Source organism: Mycteria americana, chromosome 14, assembly GCF_035582795.1.
Source record: "Mycteria americana isolate JAX WOST 10 ecotype Jacksonville Zoo and Gardens chromosome 14, USCA_MyAme_1.0, whole genome shotgun sequence".
Classification (NCBI taxonomy): domain Eukaryota; kingdom Metazoa; phylum Chordata; class Aves; order Ciconiiformes; family Ciconiidae; genus Mycteria; species Mycteria americana.
The window spans coordinates 15,798,508-15,818,877 of record NC_134378.1 but is presented as its reverse complement, the minus strand read 5'-3'; the positions used below and the strand labels follow the sequence as shown (position 1 = coordinate 15,818,877).

At 38.6% G+C, this 20,370-nt stretch overlaps 1 protein-coding gene across 2 annotated transcripts; it reads left to right on the top strand.

Moving 5' to 3' along the window:
• Positions 1 to 238: 238 nt before the first annotated feature.
• Positions 239 to 16,972, top strand: YTHDF1 (YTH N6-methyladenosine RNA binding protein F1). 2 transcript variants are annotated; one of them, XM_075517618.1, is made up of 5 exons: positions 239 to 408; positions 835 to 859; positions 2,379 to 2,458; positions 7,171 to 8,691; positions 15,491 to 16,972. In XM_075517618.1, the coding sequence occupies exons 1-5, from the start codon at positions 382 to 384 to the stop codon at positions 15,515 to 15,517; spliced, it is 1,680 nt and encodes a 559-aa protein (XP_075373733.1). In that variant the 5' UTR covers positions 239 to 381; the 3' UTR covers positions 15,518 to 16,972. The 2 variants fall into 2 exon arrangements, with proteins under 2 accessions (XP_075373733.1, XP_075373732.1); XM_075517617.1 differs by having other exon boundaries at positions 7,171 to 8,763.
• Positions 16,973 to 20,370: the final 3,398 nt, after the last annotated feature.

Below are 20,370 nucleotides of genomic sequence, written 5' to 3'. Positions count from 1 at the left end.
CGCAGCCCGGCGCCCGCCGCCATTGGAGTTGGAGGCTCTGGCTCCATCCCTCGCTGCGGCCCGACGGCGGCGGGCAGGCCCGGGCGGCGCGGCCCGGGGGCATGTGAAGAGACGGGGCCGGCAGGGTGAGGCGAGGCGCGGGACCGGCGCCGCCCTACCGCCCCCTGGGCCCTCTGAGGAGACGCCGAGCGGCGGCGCGCGCGCCAGCGGCCCTTTTCCCTCCCCCTCGGCCCCGGCCCCTTCCCCTCCCCGGCCGCCGCCTGAGGGGAGAGGCGCCGCCGCCGCCCCTCCGCCAGGCCCCGGAGCTCCGCGCCGCGCCGAGCGGCCCTGCCTTCTCCCCCGGCCCTCTCTGCTGAACCACGGCGGCCCTGTACATGAATTATGTCTGCCACAAGCGTTGACCCTCAGGTAAGTGGCGAAGCGAAGCGCGGGGCCTGCCTCCTCCCCACCCGGGGGCGGGGGGTTTCCCTTGCAGGCCGGTGCCCGCGTCTGGCCCGGGAGAGGCTTTTCCTCTCCTGGCTTCTTCGGAGCGTAGTCTTTCTCCTTAACTTCCCCCCCGTGGGCACAGCACGTTCCCACTGCCTTTCGAGAGCCGTGGCCATTTCTAAGGAGGGCCAGTGTTGAAGGATACGTGAAACATACTCCTCAATCCCAGTTTAAACAAGCCCTGATAAGTTGTTAGCCATTTGTATGAGCCTCTTAGCCCTCCTTAAAAGCTGTGTGTTTTGCAGTGACAATATAAGCGTTTTTCTAAAATTAACTTTTTTATTTCCCCTCTCCTTCCCCCCCCCCCCCCCCTTTTCCTTTACCTCATCATGTGCCATGGCATCCCAGAGACCGAAAGGACAGGATAATAAAGGTGAGGATCCTGCTGAGTTCTGGTCATTTAAATTGTTACTGTAACAGATGAATTATGCAGATACCTGTAGGTGAGCAGAAAGGTATTGCTGTTGGTCCGTATGGATAACATCTGGAACAAAGGAAGTTGTGCTTTGTTCCAAAATAACATAAACTGTTACTCGTACAAGCTTGCTTGCTTGCATCCCACTTAATGCTGCTGAGTTTACAGTGGGAAGGACTATCTGTTAGTACTAAATGTAATAATGCTCTTCATTTCCTTACAATAAAGGAGATTTCTACATAAAGTCACAAGGATATGCCTATTCAATATATATTTTTACATACTTTTGCATAGTCTCTTCCTGCTATATGAATACAATTGTGTTACTGGTCTGCTGTTGACTGATATCTGTTCTAGCTGTCATATATAAGCCTAAAAACTTAATTTAAGAAATTTTAAATAAAAAATAGTTAACTTCTGATGAGATAATAAGCTTTTCATGATAATTCCCGTGCTTCATTTGTAATTAAATGTACTAACAAGTCATCTAAGAAAATACCTTGATTATTACTGTGATTGCTAATAAGTGTGTAACTGATCAGGCTTAGAAACTAACAATAGTCAACTCATAAATGCTTTTTAATATAACTTAACCTGCCTTAAAAATCCCGCTACTTCTAGTTACAGAAGGCTTGACACTATTTCCTAGGTTTGTAAATAATCTTTTACCTCTACTCTCCCTGACAAACTTTGCAGAAATATTCTGGTAAATTCCCAGACTTGTTTGCTAACCATCCTATTTGGTGTAGTGTTACTTGTAGTTTAGCTTAGCTATTCTATGAAATAGGTAAATAAAGCAACTATCACATAATCTGTTTGACCTTGTTTTCCTAAATGTAAAGCAAACAAATGGAATTATTTGAAGTGACCTAATAACAGTTTTGGTTTTGTATATCTTTCAGTAATGGGGTTTGAATGCTTGTCACGCCTTAATGTATGCTTAAGTAGGCCTTTGATTATGGCAGATATGTCTCTTTTACACGTGAGAAAGTTGAGAATTAAATTTTCCTGAAAGTGTCAGGATATCAAGACACTTAGCAGTCATTATTTCATAACTAAATGTAACCTCACCTCATCTTACTTTAGCCAACTTAAGCAAGCAGTGAATAACACATGCTGGCAGAACTGTGAATTAGTTTCTGAGAGTTCTAATTATGGACCAGAACAATAGATGTTGTTTCCCAATATTTTTCACAAAATTCTTGTCAGCTAGTATTTTTTTTGTTCAGAGGTAATTCGCATGAGTTGTCTAGTCACTCTCAACTGAAGATTTTTTTTTAAATTTACTCAAATTTAGTTTTATAAGCAATAATCTAAAGAGAAACCTTTTTGGGGAAAAATGTCATCCCTTGGGCTTTTTATGAGTCTTTGTGCTGTGAAGAAGAAATAAGGCTTTTCATAAAATAACATGGGGTGGATCTCTTTACTGAAATGCTACTAAGCAGTCTTATAATATGCTGTAACCTTTTTCTTCTAGTACAAAATGGTTCGTTACATCAGAAGGATACAGTTCATGACAACGATTTTGAACCTTACCTTTCTGGGCAGTCAAATCAGGTTAGTGTATTTTTAACTTAGGTTTTTTTCTTAGGCGTGCTGTTGGCACTCAATTCATAGGATTGTGTTGAGGGAGCAAATTCCTTAAATAGAAATGGAAAAAGAAATGACTAGCATATTGTGTTACTTGGTAATACAACTAGGATTTGTGCTCGCAAAGCTAATATTACTCTGCGTATCCAGATGGCCACAAGTGAAAATGAAGTTAATGCTCCAACTAGTGTCTGCTGATTGCTCCTCAAATTGCAGGTTATTGGTACGGTTGGACTGTGACAGACTATTTGATCTTACAGTTCATTGATAGATGCATTGCATGTGGGAGTCTGAAGGTTCTGCTTTTGAGCTTTCCTGATTGGTATAACTTGTATAATCTTACAAATTAGCATAGTTGAAATTTGGTTTCAGTGCTTTCTAGATAGCTTGTAGAGCTGTCCCACTTGCTTTTTACACTTCAGCAAATATTGTTGTTCTTTCATGTCCTCTGAAATATTTTAAGAATTAAAAATATGTTATGAATAAGGCACTTCAATGTAAACTCTTGATATAATCCAGTTCATTATAATGTATGTTAAATCGACATCCATGACTTATTAAATACCATTATAATTGAAAATATCTTTTAATTGAAGTAATTTTTGACTTAATGTTCAAATCTTTAAAGTCAACAAAATGTATAGAAACTGGAGATGCAGAAAGTTTTCTTTCACACATATAAAATACCATTTTAGAGAGAGACCTACCAAGGTGCATTATTATTTCTTGGCAGAAAGGCTAAGTGTTATGTTTTAAAAGGGAAATTTGTAATTCATCCTGAAGCTGATAGATGCCACTGTTAATACTGGTGACATCACTGAACTTGCTTGCAAAAGAAAATTATTCTACATGCTAAAAAAAAATAGCATATAACATGCTGTTCTATTTCATTTGTAGAAGTTGTGATTTAATCTTGAATACTAGAGCAAACAGTTATCAGTTCATGTACTGTGTATAGGTTATCTTTAAGGTGTATTAAACATTTTTGTTAGGGCAGTCAGGTAGATGGAACTGTGTTACAAGTTTGTTTTGGATCATAGCAGCTTTCAGGAAGGGTGCAAACTTTAGCACAATATAGATATACTTGAGCTTGTTTCCATCCTGGAAGCAATCAAGACATACCACTGTAGAGGTCAGGACAAGTGTATATGTGACAACACAAACTGTCTTCTGAGCTCTGCACTGTGTGGGTTCCAGCTCCCAAGCTAAGCTTCATAGTCATCTGCAGCATAGACGTGTTCTCCAGACTTATACAAAGTTAAAATGATTTCATGGCAAGTGTTCCCTCTTCTCTGGAATTAATGTACTGTAGCAGAGATAAAAGCAGGAAACTTGTGGGGAAAAAAGGGAGTAAAATTTTCTTTTTTAATGCAAAATTAGTGTTGAAAGAAATTGAGGTTTTCACCTTTCACTAATTTTTTACATTCTACTTCATCACATTTGTATGTAATTTTTGATTACTTAAAACCAAGGTATGTTTTTCTAATGTGAAATACACTGAACATTAAACTTCATATAGAAAAAAATGTAGAACCATCTATTATAGTTGAATTCTAGGAAATTTGTCTTAGCTGTCAACAAGCCCAATTATTAGGTTTAAATGGAAAAATTGCTATGACTGTTACAACTTCCATAATTCTCATAAAGTTTTCTTACATGAAAGTGTAGCTCCATTGACTGATTTATTTATGCTGCAGTAAGAAATTGGCATGCTACAAGAAACAATTGTGTAGGTTGTCTTAAAATTTTAAGTGGAAAGTGACAGTAGCATTAATTAGGACTGTGAGATTTTGTACTGAAGACAACCATGTTTCTGAACAAAGCCTTATTATCTAGTTATTCGGTCAGATTTATTCAGCCCTTTAAAATTACTGTAAAATATAAGCGACTTACAAAAAAAGATTTGAAACCAACTGGATATTTTAAAATACTTTAAGAAATTAAAACACCAGCTGATACAACAGTATATTTGACATCAAAGATCAAATGTAGGTTGGTAATATTGTGTTAATTTCATATTTTAAAAATACAAATTAGTCTTTAAAATTAGTATTGAGTATGTTATATAATCAAATAAAATATACGTCTTCCATCTTTCTGTTGAAAACTGCTCCTAAGTAGTGGTGCCTTATTTTCTTTCCATAAAGGTTGTAGTATCCAAGTAACAGTACTTAATACAGATCAAATTTGAGATGTGATTGCTTTTTGTTATAAAGCACACACTAAAAGTACTTTTAAAGGCAACTGGGTGAAGTAGAGTATTCATATACAAAGTTATACTCAAAGAAGGAAAGGCATCCCCCATGTAATGTTACCCAGAACCAGAAGATTACTCATAAGTAACAGGGAATTACTAGCAAGCAGTGTACTTTGGGAGAAAGAAAGATTCCCTTCCTAATGAACAGAATGGTTGGCGTTTGGATTTTGTTGGTTTTTTTAATTAAAAAAAAAAAAGGAAGGGTGCAGAAAGGTCAAGGATAAGTTTGTTGAAATAAATGTACTGCTGTTGCAGTGAAGGACTTCTGCCAGGGTTTCTTTTACACACTCTGGCAAAAAGCCAGTCAAAACAGATTGAATATTTTGTAAGGATGTCTGCTGAAACTTTCCTTTAATCTTGTTAGAATCCTTGTGGAAACTTTACGGGCTGTGTGACAGGAGGTGACAGTCTCAGGAATTGTCTAGAATCCTTTAGCAGAAATATTTTAGGACAAAGCACCTGCTTTCTCTAGGCATATTTTTTTTGGTCTTAATTCTAAATCGGTAGAATATATGAACATAAGTAGCTCTGAAGAACTATTTATGTCTCCTCCCTTACATCTGCATTTGTTTTTACATTTTTCTTAATATTAACACTTTGAGATGTAACACATAGATCAACACTGTTTTCAGCATAAATCCAGAACAGAGCCCCATACTAGCTACTATAAAGAAAATTAACTCTATCCTGGCCCAAACCAGCACAAATCTCAAAGTCTTTCAGAAAAACGATGTTTTCACATGCTACATATTGATTATTTTAGTTTGGGAGTCTCTGAAAATTTAATGCATTTTCGAGGATCTTCTCATAGGAAGGTGGATTGTGTACCTCTTGTTAGTGATAGAATTTGCACATAAATAAAGGCAGTGTGAACAGTGGCAGAGATTATTTCTTTTGAATTAATAAAACAGGATTTAGGCTGTTTAAATCTCAGAAGTGGTTGCAGTACTGTATGTAAGTCTTGGAGGCACTTTATAGTATCATTCTGTATATGGAAAGTAAGGATATTGAATTACTCTGGCTTTGGGGTATCATGGAAGGGAGTCATTGAAAAATGAGCAACACAAATGACTCTGTGTATCAGTTGGGTATTATGCTTATCTTCAGCAAGGAGGTTTTTTTACTTCATTTTTTGAATGAGCTGAGAAATAATCTGATTTTTGGAAAAATGACTGAAGTTGCAGTGCAGTTTTGCTGATTTTGCACGGGTTTTTTTTTTCAAGTTTGAAATCTTGCCATTTGAAAGAAATCTTAGTTCCTTTTAAAATAATGTTTCTCCATCAGTAAGGAAAGGCTAGCTACTGTTTGACTCATTAACAGGAGATGTTGACCTTCCCTCCCCCTCACTGGTAATTACAGTTAGAGTGTCAGTTTGGAAGGTCTCCTATATATATGCTTCAAGTTTCTTTAAAGAGGAATAAAACCTATTTTAGAATATTCTGTATTTGTTCTTTTGCATCGTTGAATAACGGAAACACATGGAATTCTTCAAAATCAAATGTCAGCAGAAGATTGGTAGGAAAGGCTTCTCAGCTTGGTCTAAGGAGCAGTTGAAAAGGGAGGAAAAGGTAGAATTTCAAAGGGGGTCTGCTGGTTTATAACCGATCAGCCTCTTGTTTTGTGGAGTGGAAAAGATGGCCTGTTTGGAAGGACAGTCAGAAATAGTCTTGCACATTTGTAACTTTACTACTGACGGAGGAGGAGACTTTTGCAAAAGGCTGAATTGGGTCTTTCTCAAACGGTTTGGATGGCATGTATCACATGCTGTATTTGCATATATTTGTCTAGTCACCTTAATTTCAGTTTGTAGTTATTAGAGCAAACTTGGCATGCTTCTTTGCATGTGATCTCACTGTGGTCCTGTCTATGTCAGAAGTAGCCTTTGCATGTTTTACCACTTCAGGTATGTTTTGCTTGTTGGGGACTGTTGGCCCCCAAAACAATTCCATAATGAGGACTGTAATCATCTTTTCTGTTATATGTGCTGTCATATTAAAGTAATTTCATCTAAAACTTCTCCCATGTAGCGATCCAGAAATACCAAATATCCTTAGTTCTTTGAGACACAAAATGTATTGTTATATGAGTTCCTTGAAATATTTTGGGGTATTGGTAGATTAAATAATTCTAGAAGAAGCCATGAAATACCCTTAGTAATGTAAATAAGCTTACATGGTTTCAAAATCTCAAGTACTAACCTCATTGTGAGCCACTAGTCCTGGGGTGTATTATAAATACGCAGATACTGCATTTTAGCCCTGAATCTTTCTTAGAGTATGAACTGAGATCTGTAATTAGAAATTAAATTACCTTGACTCTGTTGTTCTTTTCTATTTGGTGATGAACAGCGTTGTGGCTATTTATAAACACAGGGGGATTTTATATCTGAAATTACCTTTTTTTTTTTCTCTCTCTTTAACAGAACAGTAGCTATCCATCAATGACTGATCCTTATCTGTCCAGTTATTATCCACCATCTATTGGGTTCCCCTATTCTCTCAGTGAAGCACCATGGTCTACAGGAGGAGATCCTCCTATCCCGTATCTTACCACCTATGGACAGCTCAGTAATGGAGATCATCATTTTATGCATGATGCTGTTTTTGGACAGCCTGGGGGTCTGGGAAATAATATCTATCAACACCGGTTTAACTTTTTCCCTGAAAATCCTGCCTTCTCAGCTTGGGGAACAAGTGGATCCCAAGGACAGCAGACTCAAAGTTCAGCATATGGGAGCAGTTACAGCTACCCGCCTAGTTCACTGGGCGGTACCATTGTGGATGGACAAACAGGATTTCATAATGATACATTAAATAAAGCTCCTGGAATGAACAGTATTGAACAGGGAATGGTTGGACTTAAGATAGGTGGAGACGTTACAACTTCTGCGGTGAAAACAGTAGGTTCCGTTGTCAACAGTGCCGGGATGACAGGTGCCCTCTCTGGTAATGGTGGATCTAACGTAAACTTGCCAGTATCTAAACCAACTTCTTGGGCTGCTATAGCTAGCAAGCCTGCAAAACCACAGCCTAAAATGAAAACAAAAACTGGACCTGTAATTGGAGGAGCATTGCCTCCTCCACCTATAAAGCATAATATGGACATAGGTACTTGGGACAATAAGGGTCCTGTGGCAAAAGTTCCTGCCCCCCAACAGATTCCTTCTCCTCAGTCTGTCCCACAGCAACAAATTGTTCAGCCTGTTCCGACTCAGCCTCCTCCATTGACTCAGCCACAGTATCAGACCCCTCAGCAGCCACCCCAAAATCGCTGGGTAGCTCCTCGCAACAGAAACGCAGCTTTTGGCCAAAGTGGAGGAACTGGTAACGACAGCAACTCAGCTGGCAGTACCCAGCCTAACCCTGTTCCAAGTGGCGAGTCCCATCCTGTTCTTGAAAAACTGAAAGCTGCTCACAGTTATAACCCTAAAGATTTTGAATGGAACCTTAAAAATGGACGTGTGTTCATAATAAAGAGCTATTCTGAGGATGATATTCATCGTTCCATTAAGTATTCTATTTGGTGTAGTACGGAACATGGCAACAAACGCCTGGACAGTGCTTTTCGGTCCATGAATAGCAAGGGTCCAGTCTACTTGCTATTCAGTGTCAATGGCAGTGGACACTTCTGTGGAGTAGCAGAGATGAAATCACCTGTGGACTATGGCACCAGTGCAGGTGTCTGGTCTCAGGACAAGTGGAAGGGGAAATTTGATGTCAAGTGGATCTTTGTGAAGGATGTGCCCAACAACCAGCTCCGACACATCAGGCTGGAGAACAATGACAACAAACCCGTTACAAACTCCCGTGATACACAGGAGGTGCCCCTAGAAAAAGCAAAACAAGTGCTTAAAATTATTGCTACTTACAAGCACACGACCTCCATCTTTGATGACTTTTCTCATTATGAAAAGCGCCAAGAAGAGGAGGAGGTGGTGCGGAAGGTAAACTTATTAAAAAATTTATTTTATACACAGATATGGGGAAAATGTGAAGGCTGCTATGGTGGAAAAAATGTAAGTAGGAATTCACAATGTTTTTAATACATCTCAACTTGATGGTTTTATGTGTGTTTAGCAACACAAAAAACAAACTGATGCTTATTTGTCTGTGACAATTTCATAGCTAATGGGTTTCAAAGCAGAAAGTTAAGCAATAATGCAGGTGAAGGACATTACATCCAATTTTTTGGAGTTTGATTTATTTTTTTATCTTAAAATCGTTAATAAACTAGAGAATAGTTTCTGTTTCAGAATTGGATTCTGCCCATGCTTGCCACTTAAGTTTTTTGCCTTATAAATATGAGGTGTTTTAATGCTCTTTGACTGGAACTGGGCTATCAAAATTGATACCTGTGTTGGCATTTGAAATTTGTACATCACCTTTAAGCGCAAGAAGCCTGATCTTGTTTGTTCAGTTGATCTCTCTGGAAAAGAAAGAGTTGCGTAAAATTGCTGCAATAGTGCTAGAAAGATTGCGTTTCTGCTGCTGAAGTCACATGTATTATTATTTGGGTAAATAAAGGTTTTCAGTTCCCAGGTCTAATCTGTCTACTAATTCTTGGAAAGAAGTTTTGAGTGAAGATGTAGTAAGAGAAATTTGGGCAGTAACTGGGAAAGCGTAGTAAAAACTTACATACGCTTTCATGGCTCAAAGTCTACCGCAAGAGACATCTGTCCCTATCCGTCTCATGACCTCAGTTTCAAGAATGCCTTTCTCTAATTAGGCAGTCTAGAAGCAACGGACTGACAAAATAATAGGTGTTGGGATGTGTAGTTCCTAGCTAAGTAACGCTTACAGTTATACTGTAACTACAGTATACAGTATCAACTACAGTTGATACTGATAGTGTTTCATAGACTTTTTTTGTATAGCGTTTTGAATAAAGCATTTATTTGACAGGCTAGTTTAGTGCAGCTCACACTTGCTTGAAAATGTTTTTGAAGGAAAGACTTAACGCATGTTCCTGGAGCTTAAATTGAAGTTGCCATTTTAAAGGTTTTATTGGCATTTTAAAGTGCAGATAAAATTGCTTTAAACTGTCTTCATAGAATGTACTCTTAAATTATGAGAGAAAAGGAGATCAGTGTCTTAAGAACTTTTTAGCTCAACTTTTCCTAGCCATCAGATACGATGTGCATAGCATACCTCAGCTCGGGAGGGGAGGAGAGCTTAAGATTTGAAGCTTTTCAACACTTCATTCCTTCAGTAGACAATTAGCAATTCAATATTTAATGCAACCTGTGTCTTGAAGAGAGGTGTTCCCTTCTGTAGGAGAGAATCTTGAGTAAGTCAAGAGGCCTCGGTTCCTTTGTCCAGTGTTTACAGTGTATGGGGGTGATTGTTTTGGTTTTTTTTAATGCTGAGTCCCCCTGTGATTTGCTGCCAAGTCTGAAGGGGAGAATAATGTGCATGTTTGAGGAGTGAGAGTGCTGGGAAAGTGATAGGAGAGCTAGTCTTGAACAGTTAACGAGGAAGATCCAGATGGCTGTGTACTGAATGCCGAACTTCCTTTGCTTTGTAGTAGCTCAGGGGGCTGATGTTCAACGATTGGGCTGATCCCGCTTTGGGTTGTTTTCATATACACAACTATTTCCCACTTTCAGTTCAAGTGCTGATACAATATTCTTACTTAGGTAACTGCTTTATAACAGGATCGGTTTTTCAAAGTAGTGCATTTTTTCTGCCTCATTTAAAACTGAGGCTCTAGCTTGTATGATGCATTCAGGAAATAAACTCTGAAGTCTAATTTAACATTTCTTGGATTCCTCTGAACAGCTTAGAAATAGGACAATATACAGACAATTGAAATACACTGTGGAAGATAATAGTGCTAGAGAGGTAAAGCAGATCAACAGTGAGGGAATGAAAAATAAGATGCTGCTTGTCAGGTTGCATTCTATAAAACTATTGTCTGGAAAGTTAATATTTTCCCCTTCATTGACTAAATGAATTTTAGAAGTCCAACTGATTACTAGAAGAGTTTTTTTGCAGGATATGTACACTCTTAAACTTCTTATTGTTGAGAAGTTTGTGCTGTTGAAGTTAAAGCCTTCCTAATACGCAAAGTTAACCTTCCTGTGGCAATAATTTTTGAAGAATCTTATTGCTAGTTAGGTATCTTATGACCTAATTGACATTTTCAGGTGGTTGTTTGTATACGTGCCATCTTAATTGGTTTTCAAGTTGCTGTGGTTTTGATTCATTATACTCTATTTAGCAGTAAAATTACTTGTTGAAATTCTGTGCTTCCATTTCGCCACTGTTGTGATTACAGAGGGCTAGAATTCTTACAAATCTCCACATGGAGGGCTTGAATGCTTTAATTTCATTTATACACAGATATTTAGTATGGAAGAATAACTTCATGTAATCTGTACAATGCAAGTCACTACCATTTCAGTGCTTTTCTTTAGAAGGTTACAGTTTGTTGCTAGCTCGTGTTTCCTTAACTAATGTGTGCAGTGTAAGCTCCAGTGTGTGCTCTTTGAGTTTAACTGATCCAGGAACCTCTGTGTTAACACCAAATCATCAAATGTAGATTCGGCAGGTATAATGCTGGATGAAATTCACTGAAGTGCCAAAGATTCATCAGTGTTGCCAGCATTGCTTAAGGACTGTATCATTATCTAGAATTGAGGGAAGATTTGTTCATCCTGGGATCTAAGTCCAACTTTTGATTTACCATAGTAATAAACTATTTAAGCCCAGTCTGGTGACCCAGAACCTGGGAAAGGAGTAGTAGAAGGATATTGGTGTCTGGAATGAAATAGCAAAAAAGTGAGTGGCATGAAATCTCTCCTGACCCTCCTAGCATTTCTCAGTCAGTTTCCAGGGCCACTACAGTGTCCACAAAGAGAGCAACTTCTGTGATCAAAGCTCATGCTCTTAAAATGTAAAAAAGTCACAACATGTGTGAAGAGAGCTTCTTTAAAAAGAAAATAAAGTATAATGTGGCATTAATTATTAACATTCCCTAGAAATGTGCTTGCATAGTCTTAACAAAATTGTCTTCTGAAGGTAAAAAGCTTGTAAAGAAAATAAACTTTGTTGCAGATTTGGTATTTTTATGTGCATCTCATGTGGTAGGACGGATGGGTTGATCTACTGTCAGCAGCTCGTCTTCATAGGTCTGTATTTAACTAGATGGTCATAGTTACTCTGATGGACTGCTGTGCTGTCACCTCTGATCCATGTCAAGGTGCTTGGCTATTCCAAGGTCTACACCTTGGTGTTGTGCTGGAAGAGCTGAGTAGTCTTATCTCAGAAAGCTTTTGAATCACCAAGCTTGCCGTTTCTCCTTTTGGGTGATTAAATGTTGTAAAGTGTTAGCTAGTGCATGCTGGCACTCAGAAATACTCATTTTCGTATTGCGTATTTCCTTTCAGTACGCTTTCTGTGAACATTCATTGACACAGAACTCTTAAGGATGGAATATTGTCCTTCCTCCAGAACTGTAATTAAACATTTCTATTTTAAGCTTAATAGTAACTGTGTTTCCTGATGTAAAGATAACACATTTTTGTGTCAGAAGATGAATGCTTTCATCCCACTGACCTTAACAAATAAAGTTTAGTAGGAAGGTTGACAGCTACTTCAGACTGAGGTGAAGGGAACAGAAGTTTGTCAGGGATGAGTGTCTCCAAAATGGGAGCTTCTGCAGATTTTATGAAAACCAGTTTTCCCTGTGTCTGAAGACTATACACATTAATGTCACGAAGGAGACGTATGCAACAGGAGCTCCCCTGTCAGATATCAGAGAATTCCCCTGGAGAAGAGAAACTATGAAGGCTCTGGATGGATCTTCAGAACCTAAATGAACAAAGCTTTGTTAGTTGCTTACAAAACTGGTTGTCCTTGCTTGCAGTAGTACTAAATAGCAGTAAGGAAGAGAGTTTGAGAGCTAGAGCTTCTAAAAAGCAGCCACGCTCGAGCATGAAGAATTGTTGCATCAGTTTCCTCCCCGTCAGTTTATATGGTTTCAGACAGTTTAAAAAGAAGATTCAGATTAGCCCCCGAGAGAGAAAGCAAGTAGCAAGGTAGGAAAAACTGCTTAATAACTTGCTTAATAAATAGCACTTTTTACTGAATTACAAAGCCTGAGCTGAGTCTCTGAATGCCATGAGCATACTTTCTCTAGGTACCAGGTAGAAGTCTCAGGTGCTAGCCTGTCTTCTATTTATGTGGGACTAGTCTGTGAGGCTGGAAGACTTTGACTTTTAAAGAAGGTGGGATTATGAGGGTCAGTGGATGACCACATATGGTGGTGGTTTAGCCCCAGTCAGCAATTAAGTACCACACAGCTGCTCACTCACCCTCCCCTGTCCCCCGGTGGGATGGGGGAGAGAATAGGAAGAGCAAAAGTAAGAAAACTTGTGGGTTGAGATAAGAAAAGTTTAATAATTGGAACAACAACAACAAAAAATAATAAATTGTAATGAGAAGGGAATCAATGAGGGAGTGAGAGAGCAACAAAACCCGGGGGGGGGGGAAACAGTGATACAACTGCTCACCACCTGCTGACTGATGCCCAGCCTGTCCCCAAGCAGTTATCGCTACCCCCTGGCTAACTCCCCCCAGTTTCTCTACTGAGCATGACGCCATATGGTATGGAATAGCCCTTTGGCCAGTTTGGGTCAGCTGTCCTGGCTGTGCCCCCTCCCAGTTTCTTGTGCACCTGGCAGAAAATCTGAAGCTGAAAAGTCCTTGATCAGTGTAAACACCACTTAGCAACAGCCAAAACATCAGTGTGTTATCAATATTACTCTCATATTAAAATCCAAAACACAGCGCTATGCCAGCTACTAGGAAGAAACTTAACTCTATTCCAGCCAAAACCAGGACAACGTAGAAAACTAAAAATAAGATGTAAGGTGCAATGGGAAAGAATGGGCTGATGGGCATGGTAGGGCAGTGAAGCAGAGTGAAGGGGATTTGCCACCTTAGAGATGGAAGTAGGATGGAACAATTACCTCTTTGGAAGCCTGAAAATGGGGTTGATATGGTTCAGTTTTAGGTCTTTCTAACCACGTTTTGTTTGAAATTTTAGGCAGCCGTAAGTTCTTTTCATTAAGAACATACAACACCTACTATGTTCTGATACTCTGCCACTGAGAAATGACTTTCATTGACAGTTCATCATAAGTCAGCAGGGAAATATAGATTTAAAAAAATATATATACCACTTTATATGGTCTGTTTTGTTGATTTGGTAAAACAATTTTGCTATCTTCTGTCTTAAATCATAGATTAAGAATTTATACTAGACTTTGTTGACTTATTTTATTATGAAAATGGAAATATTCTGCCTGGAGCCAGAAATCAATACATTCCATTTAAAAAAAGCTCTTCTGATTTTATGCTGTGATCAGCTGAAGTAGCAAATACAGTCTGTTACATTTATGTTTGGTATATTTGCAAATAAGCTTTATATCGCAACAGAAACAATTCTGAGATTAATTTTGTACAGAAAGATTCCACAAAACAAGTAAAATCTGAAGGTGTTAGTTTAGGAGTTGACTGTTGTTTATGCTTAGGCTATTTCACAATTTTCTTGCTTGAAATAGGATTTGGTGCCATATTGATGCGTTCAAGTACAGTACACAAAGCAGAGTCTTTACATGCCTGTTTTGCAGTGTACAGTCTGTTTTAAAGACCGTTAGGGTGAAACAGAAAACAGCAAGGCTGAATGAACCCTTTCTATTCAGTCTGCATGGTGTCTTAGCTGGAAAAATGCATTGGCCTACAGCTACAGCAGCATATTTTATTCAGCTTGTCTTGCTGTCTTCTGCATGTTCTGCAACTTATGGGGCACCTGAAACAATTACTGAAAAAGTCCCCCCTCTTTTGTTATTGCGTGGCTCAGCATGGCTGTGTAAGCCCCGTGCAGAGCCTCTGCTTGAAATCAGAGCGGAGGCAGGACTGTTTCCTGCCTGGAGAGCACGGGTTGGTCAGATGAAGACTTAACAGCAATTGAGAGGTGCCTGCAGGTATCCCTTAGATTACCTTTCTCTGTTTTCAGTATTTGTGGTTAGCAGAAACTTCTGAGAGAAACTTCAAAGAGCCTACTGGTTTCTGTACTAGAACACTTTTAGAAATTCTTGGGTTGTTCAGTCTAGCTGTGCTGGTTTTTATCAGACTGTGCAAAAGCACATAACTTTTCTTCCACCTGATGATGTATTTTTTTTTTTTCCCCCCTGACTTGTCAAGTATTTCACAGTGCCTCCCAGAATAGCTGAACAGATAGGAAGAATTAGGAACAGAATTTCTAAAGAGCTCAAATCCTACTTTTATTGAATGTGCCTAACTCTAAAGTCATTTGAGTGCTTCAAAATTATACCAGTTCTGTGGAGTTCACTTACTACCATCTCCTTTCTGCTCTTGTATTGGTTGTGCTACTGCTGCAGTAGCTAAAATAATCCAGAAAGTAGAATATTGCAGGTCCCCTTTCTGCTTGGGAATGTTGATATTCCGTAACCTCCCGTAAACTGACAGCAGACGAAGGTCACAATGAAGTGACTGTGCAGGTACTCATTCAGCTGTTCCACTTGAAGCTGCACTTATATTAAGTTACCAAGTCCTTGGGCTTGTCAGGTATATACAACATATTTATAAAATGTAGCAGCAATGTTTTGACAAAGTGTATAGTTGGGAATCACATTAGTGCTATTATATTACTAAAAACTTTTTGCTTGTTCTTTTGACTAAAATCTTTCTTAACTTTTAACTTTTTTCTCTTTGCAGGAACGTCAGAATCGAAACAAACAATAAGAATAAACATATACAGTTTGATATATATACTAGAACTGATATTAAATTCAACTATGAGAAACAAAATTTAAGTATACTGGTGCTGTATCCTGGCATCAGGACAAACTAAAGCTTTCAGCTCCGATATATCTTCTCGTGCAGGGGAAATTAAGTTGTCGCATCTTTAAGTACATTGTAGTTTATTTTTGCCCAAGTGGATCTGCATTGATTTGTATCTTTTTTTCTATGTAAAATTCTGTAGAATTCATTAATAAAGGTGTGTCTGTTTTTATTTTTTTAAGTTGGTAAACAGTTATATTAACCTAATGTGGACCTATACATGAGCATACTAAAGTGTCAATGCTTCCCAAAGACTTTATTTTGGCACAAATTATGTTCCTAGCCAGATATAGATTATGGAGAATACATCACAAATCTTCCTTTATCCTCCTCCCAACCCCTTTTTCTTCACGGCGGAAGTAAGAAACCACGCATTGATTTTTGTCATTTAAAAAACTTTTAAGATACTGCACTTCAGAATTTTGAAATGAAAAAACTACATTTCTTATCACTTTGTGCAGCTGCTATGCCTCTTTATTTATCTGTACAATTACACTTTTAAAACTGCTAATGCGCCATGTTGGTTTTTTCTGTCTAGTAGAAAATCAAATTGTCAGTGAAATTGTTTCTCTGGAAAATATTTCCCTTCCACATTCTGTTAACCAGTGCTTCAGTGTGCATTTGTTATACCATATCCTGCCGAGAGTGAGCGAGATGCTTTCTCTCAGCCATAATTCTGCTTTACGGTTTTTGTAGCTTAATTAAATAATAATAATGTGATGCTATCAACATTGCAGGGGTTTTGGACAATGTGTTTAAACCTGTTTCAGCTTTCAGGTGTTATTAGTTAATTGCAGATCATTTTTAATCCTTCCCTTCATTACTCCCTCCCACCCTCCCAAATCCTAATGCCATTTAAAGTTTTTATACCAATAATGCTGAGCTTTAACGTAGGAACTAATAGTATGGATAATATGATGGATTATGCCTCAGATGTTTAAAATTGACAGTGTGTATGTCTAATTTTTTTCTGTTGGATGAGTAAAAAAACCTGTTTTAAGAAACTGAATTTGCTGTCATGTTTTTGTGGAGTGAGGGGACCGTCGGAGAACCTGTCACCAACTGGAGTTCCAATTAAGCATGGAAATGGTGCTCATGTCCGCTGCTCTAGCACACTGAATCTGCACGTGTTTATTGTAGAGGATCTTTTACTATATTAGAAAGCAAGTATCTTCTGAATACTATTTACTCCAAAAGGACCTCCAATTTAAATAAAGTTTAATCTGTATCATTTAGACTTGTATTTAGAACGTATAACTCTGTCTCTGGACTGTTACTGCCTGTAAGGGGTAATGGACAGCATCAGATTAACTTTTTCCTCTAGGAGAATACAAGCCTTAATAAACAATACATATTTAGCAAGTTTGATGTCATTTTCATTTTTTCCCTACTTTCAGTTGTCTTCCTGTGTTATAATCGCCCTTTACGCTGACTCGTGAATTAAGTCTGATTTGAGGAGAGTTTTGATTGAATAACTTAGACGCTTGCTGTCAGCACGCTTGATGATTTGCAGAAGGGTTTCGCAGGACTCTGCAGAGGACGTTTAAGCTGCTCTGAATGTTACCGGTCCTCAAAAGAAATACATGCGTCTCCAGTGGCTGTCACTTGTACTTTCCTTTCTCCTTGTATGGTAGAGAAGCTGAAGAAAGAATTAGAAGTTGTCCTATAGCCTTCAGAAGGCAGTATCGCAGATGTGGGTCACTGGGATGAGAAAAGAGCTTTCCCCAATAGAAGTAAAGCTCTGAACGGTTTCTTTTACAGCAGTTGGCTGTATTTCCCAACTCTAACTTCAGTAATTTGACTTGATATCTTTTTTTTAACTGACTTCTTGAAGCAATACTGCATTTTATAAACATGCTACCATCTAATAGAAGCTGCTGTTAGTTTCAGTTGTTATGTCGGGACGCTTAACAACTAGTGATTCCAGAGCCAAAACGAATTCTGCTCCATCTGGACCCTGAAGCGAAAAGTTAGTTACGCAACTTTTATTTCTTTCTTTAGAGATGAGGAAAAAAAAAAAAGAAGAATTATCTTTGCTGTGATACACCTATAGACTTCAGGTAAATATTTTCTAGAAATACCCAACCAAACAAAAACCCCCCAACAAATTGAGAGCCTTTAGCTGAAACCGGTTTGGCTGTACTGTTAGGAGAAGTTATGATGTGTCTCAACCTGCTGTCTGGCTTTGTGGGTAGCAGAAAAAAATTCATAACAGCTTCAGCATGCAGAGATTTCTTGCAGATACTGCAGTGCTGTGGCTGGGTTGTACAGCAGTATCTGGGTTAAAGTGGGGAGAAAATTTAACAGCAGGTAAAATAATCACTTTCATTATGACCATGTTCAGTGTTAAGATAACTGAAATGCGGACTGGTGGTTCTAATTTTCAATCAACTGTCATTTCAATGTAAAGAGATGCCTGACTTTTTTTGTTTCGCAGTGTTCAAATTACACTGTGAGGGGGGAAAAAGCATTCTTCCAGTGTCTGTTGTAGAATAACGTAATGTCGTAGGTCTTGCTTATTCTTGATTTAATCCAAGCAATAGTTCTAAAAGAACTTGCCTGTGTGCTTTTGGAATTTGTGCTTAAATTCACTCCTTAAATGAGTTGCTTTTGTTTGACGGTTTTAGAATTTGTGTGTGTTTGACGGTATCCCTGCTGCCTTCCGCTTTTAAGCCAAATGTAGCTGGTAGCACCAAATACTGATTACAGAGTTAAATGAAATTATTTCTCTGGTTCGATTACTGGTTGGTGATGGCAGCACATTGTCCTGCTCTGAAGCTGTGAACGTTACATCATTAGGGGGAAAAAAAAAAAAACGTATTCATTTGCAGGTAGTTACACCAAAAGTAATAGTACTGAATACTTTATGGAGATTATATTTTGCTGTGAAGGATGGTTTTAAGTGACTTGAGCTTGTAGAGAGAATGATCAAGTTAAATTACACTGAGATGTAAGAACAGAAACAGGCAGACAAAAACAAATGAATGTTCAGGATTACTGCTCTGCCATGACACAGCATGCTCATACATTAAGGTCAGACTTTGGTTTTTGCCTTACTCGTTCTTGGGAGAAGGAAATAGGGGATGTAAAATTTAAAATCCCAATTTTTTTTTCTTTCACCCTTTGAAGGACTGTTGATATTAAAAGATGTGAGTGTTTCTTCACAAAATACTTGATTTTTGTTTGGAGAACTTACCCAAAGGTATTAATGGATTTACTCAAAGATATTAGTGAGATCTCAATGAAAAAGAGAGTAGTATTTATTTCTTAGCATTAGACTGACCACAGCGCACTAGAGAGCATGGACAAGTTGTGACAGAACGTGTCTTTGCTTTTCCTCTTGAATAATGAGTGATTTTATTTGGCCAGGGAAGATGGAAATTCCAGTAAACGTGGGCACTAAAAAACTTGTAGGCAGAGATACTACAAAACTATCAAAAGCAAAATAACTGGTAATGTTACTGCCCTTTTCTTGTACACCTGTTGAGAAAAGTAGTTGAGGGGAGCGAGGGAAGCTTGCTCAAAGTAGCAGATAAGTGCAAAAATGAAGCACAAAGAATATCTAATGGGGGGAAAAGTGTGTTTTGATCTAATGCTCCTTTTTCTGGTCTCTCAGTTACTTTGAATTCTTTACGTTGAACAATCTGTTTCACTTGGAAGAAGGTCTGGCTTTTTCTGACAACAGTGCTCCGCATCTGCTCATTTTAGGAGAAAGCTGTTCGCTATTTTGAGGAAAGTGCAGGTCTTTAATTGGAATGTGTGATACTGCCCAAGAATAGCGTGAGTGTAGCTGCGGCTTTTTCTGTGATAACCACCTTGGCTGTAGCCTGCCTTGTCCACAATTCCTTTGAGAAAGAACAGCTCTTGTTCAGCCTATTTTAGAAGTAAGGGAGTTGAGTCAAAACGCTGAAATGACTTAACTGGGGTGTGACTTGGCAGAGGGAGATTTTGGATTTCACGAGTGATGTGGTTCAGTCCGATGGACTGTTTCATAGCCGACATCGTTCTCACAGTACTACTTCCAGTTCACAGATGAACATAGGCACATTGACCTAATGTTAGGGTGACTGGGATTGTCTTGTGGAGGAATGTTACTGATTTCACGGCTTTCCTGTCTTCAAAAACTTCTGTTGAAAAAAATCCTTTAAAATTGGCTTGCATATTGCACATGCAATGATGTATTGCATATGCGATGTGATGACAGTCTGTAATATTTTTCATTTCCTAGCAAGACTATAAGCAGGGCAAGGCTTTAGGAATTGCAAGAACAGCTTTTGTTCCCTGGTATAATACTGGATTAATTTCCTTATTTTATGTAGGATCATAATTTCAGGGCACCTTTGTAATCCCTTGGGAAATCCTACATAAAAAGAGTGCTGACTTGACTTCTGTATCATCTTTTTGCTTCCTGTAATGTCCTTGATCTCTCTTTTGTTCACATTCCTGAGGTGAGTTACTGACAGCACGAGGAAGACTGTGGAGACCTGCTTTCTTCAACACACAGGACTTTATAGAACTGACATCTACACTGTCTTTTACTGAATCTCCTTTAATTTGGAGAGCGTAGGAGGTTTTATGCCATCTGTCTGTTTGTAAGTTATTCAAGAAATTATTTTTACCTGGAATGTTACCATGACAACAGACAGTTGGTAAAGTCTTCACCAAATGCATTTCTAATGTTGCCCAACGGCTGCTAAATCAGTAGGATCTGGTGTTTTGCTGTGGTTTCAGTAGTGAAGACAGTGTGAAAGAGA

Coding starts and splice junctions, on each gene's coding strand:
- YTHDF1 (XM_075517617.1), top strand. CDS start 382: ATGTCTGCCACAAGCGTTGACCCTCAG. Junction 860..2,378: donor GAAAGGACAGGATAATAAAG/GTGAGGATCCTG, acceptor TTTTTCTTCTAG/TACAAAATGGTTCGTTACAT. Junction 2,459..7,170: donor TTTCTGGGCAGTCAAATCAG/GTTAGTGTATTT, acceptor TCTCTTTAACAG/AACAGTAGCTATCCATCAAT.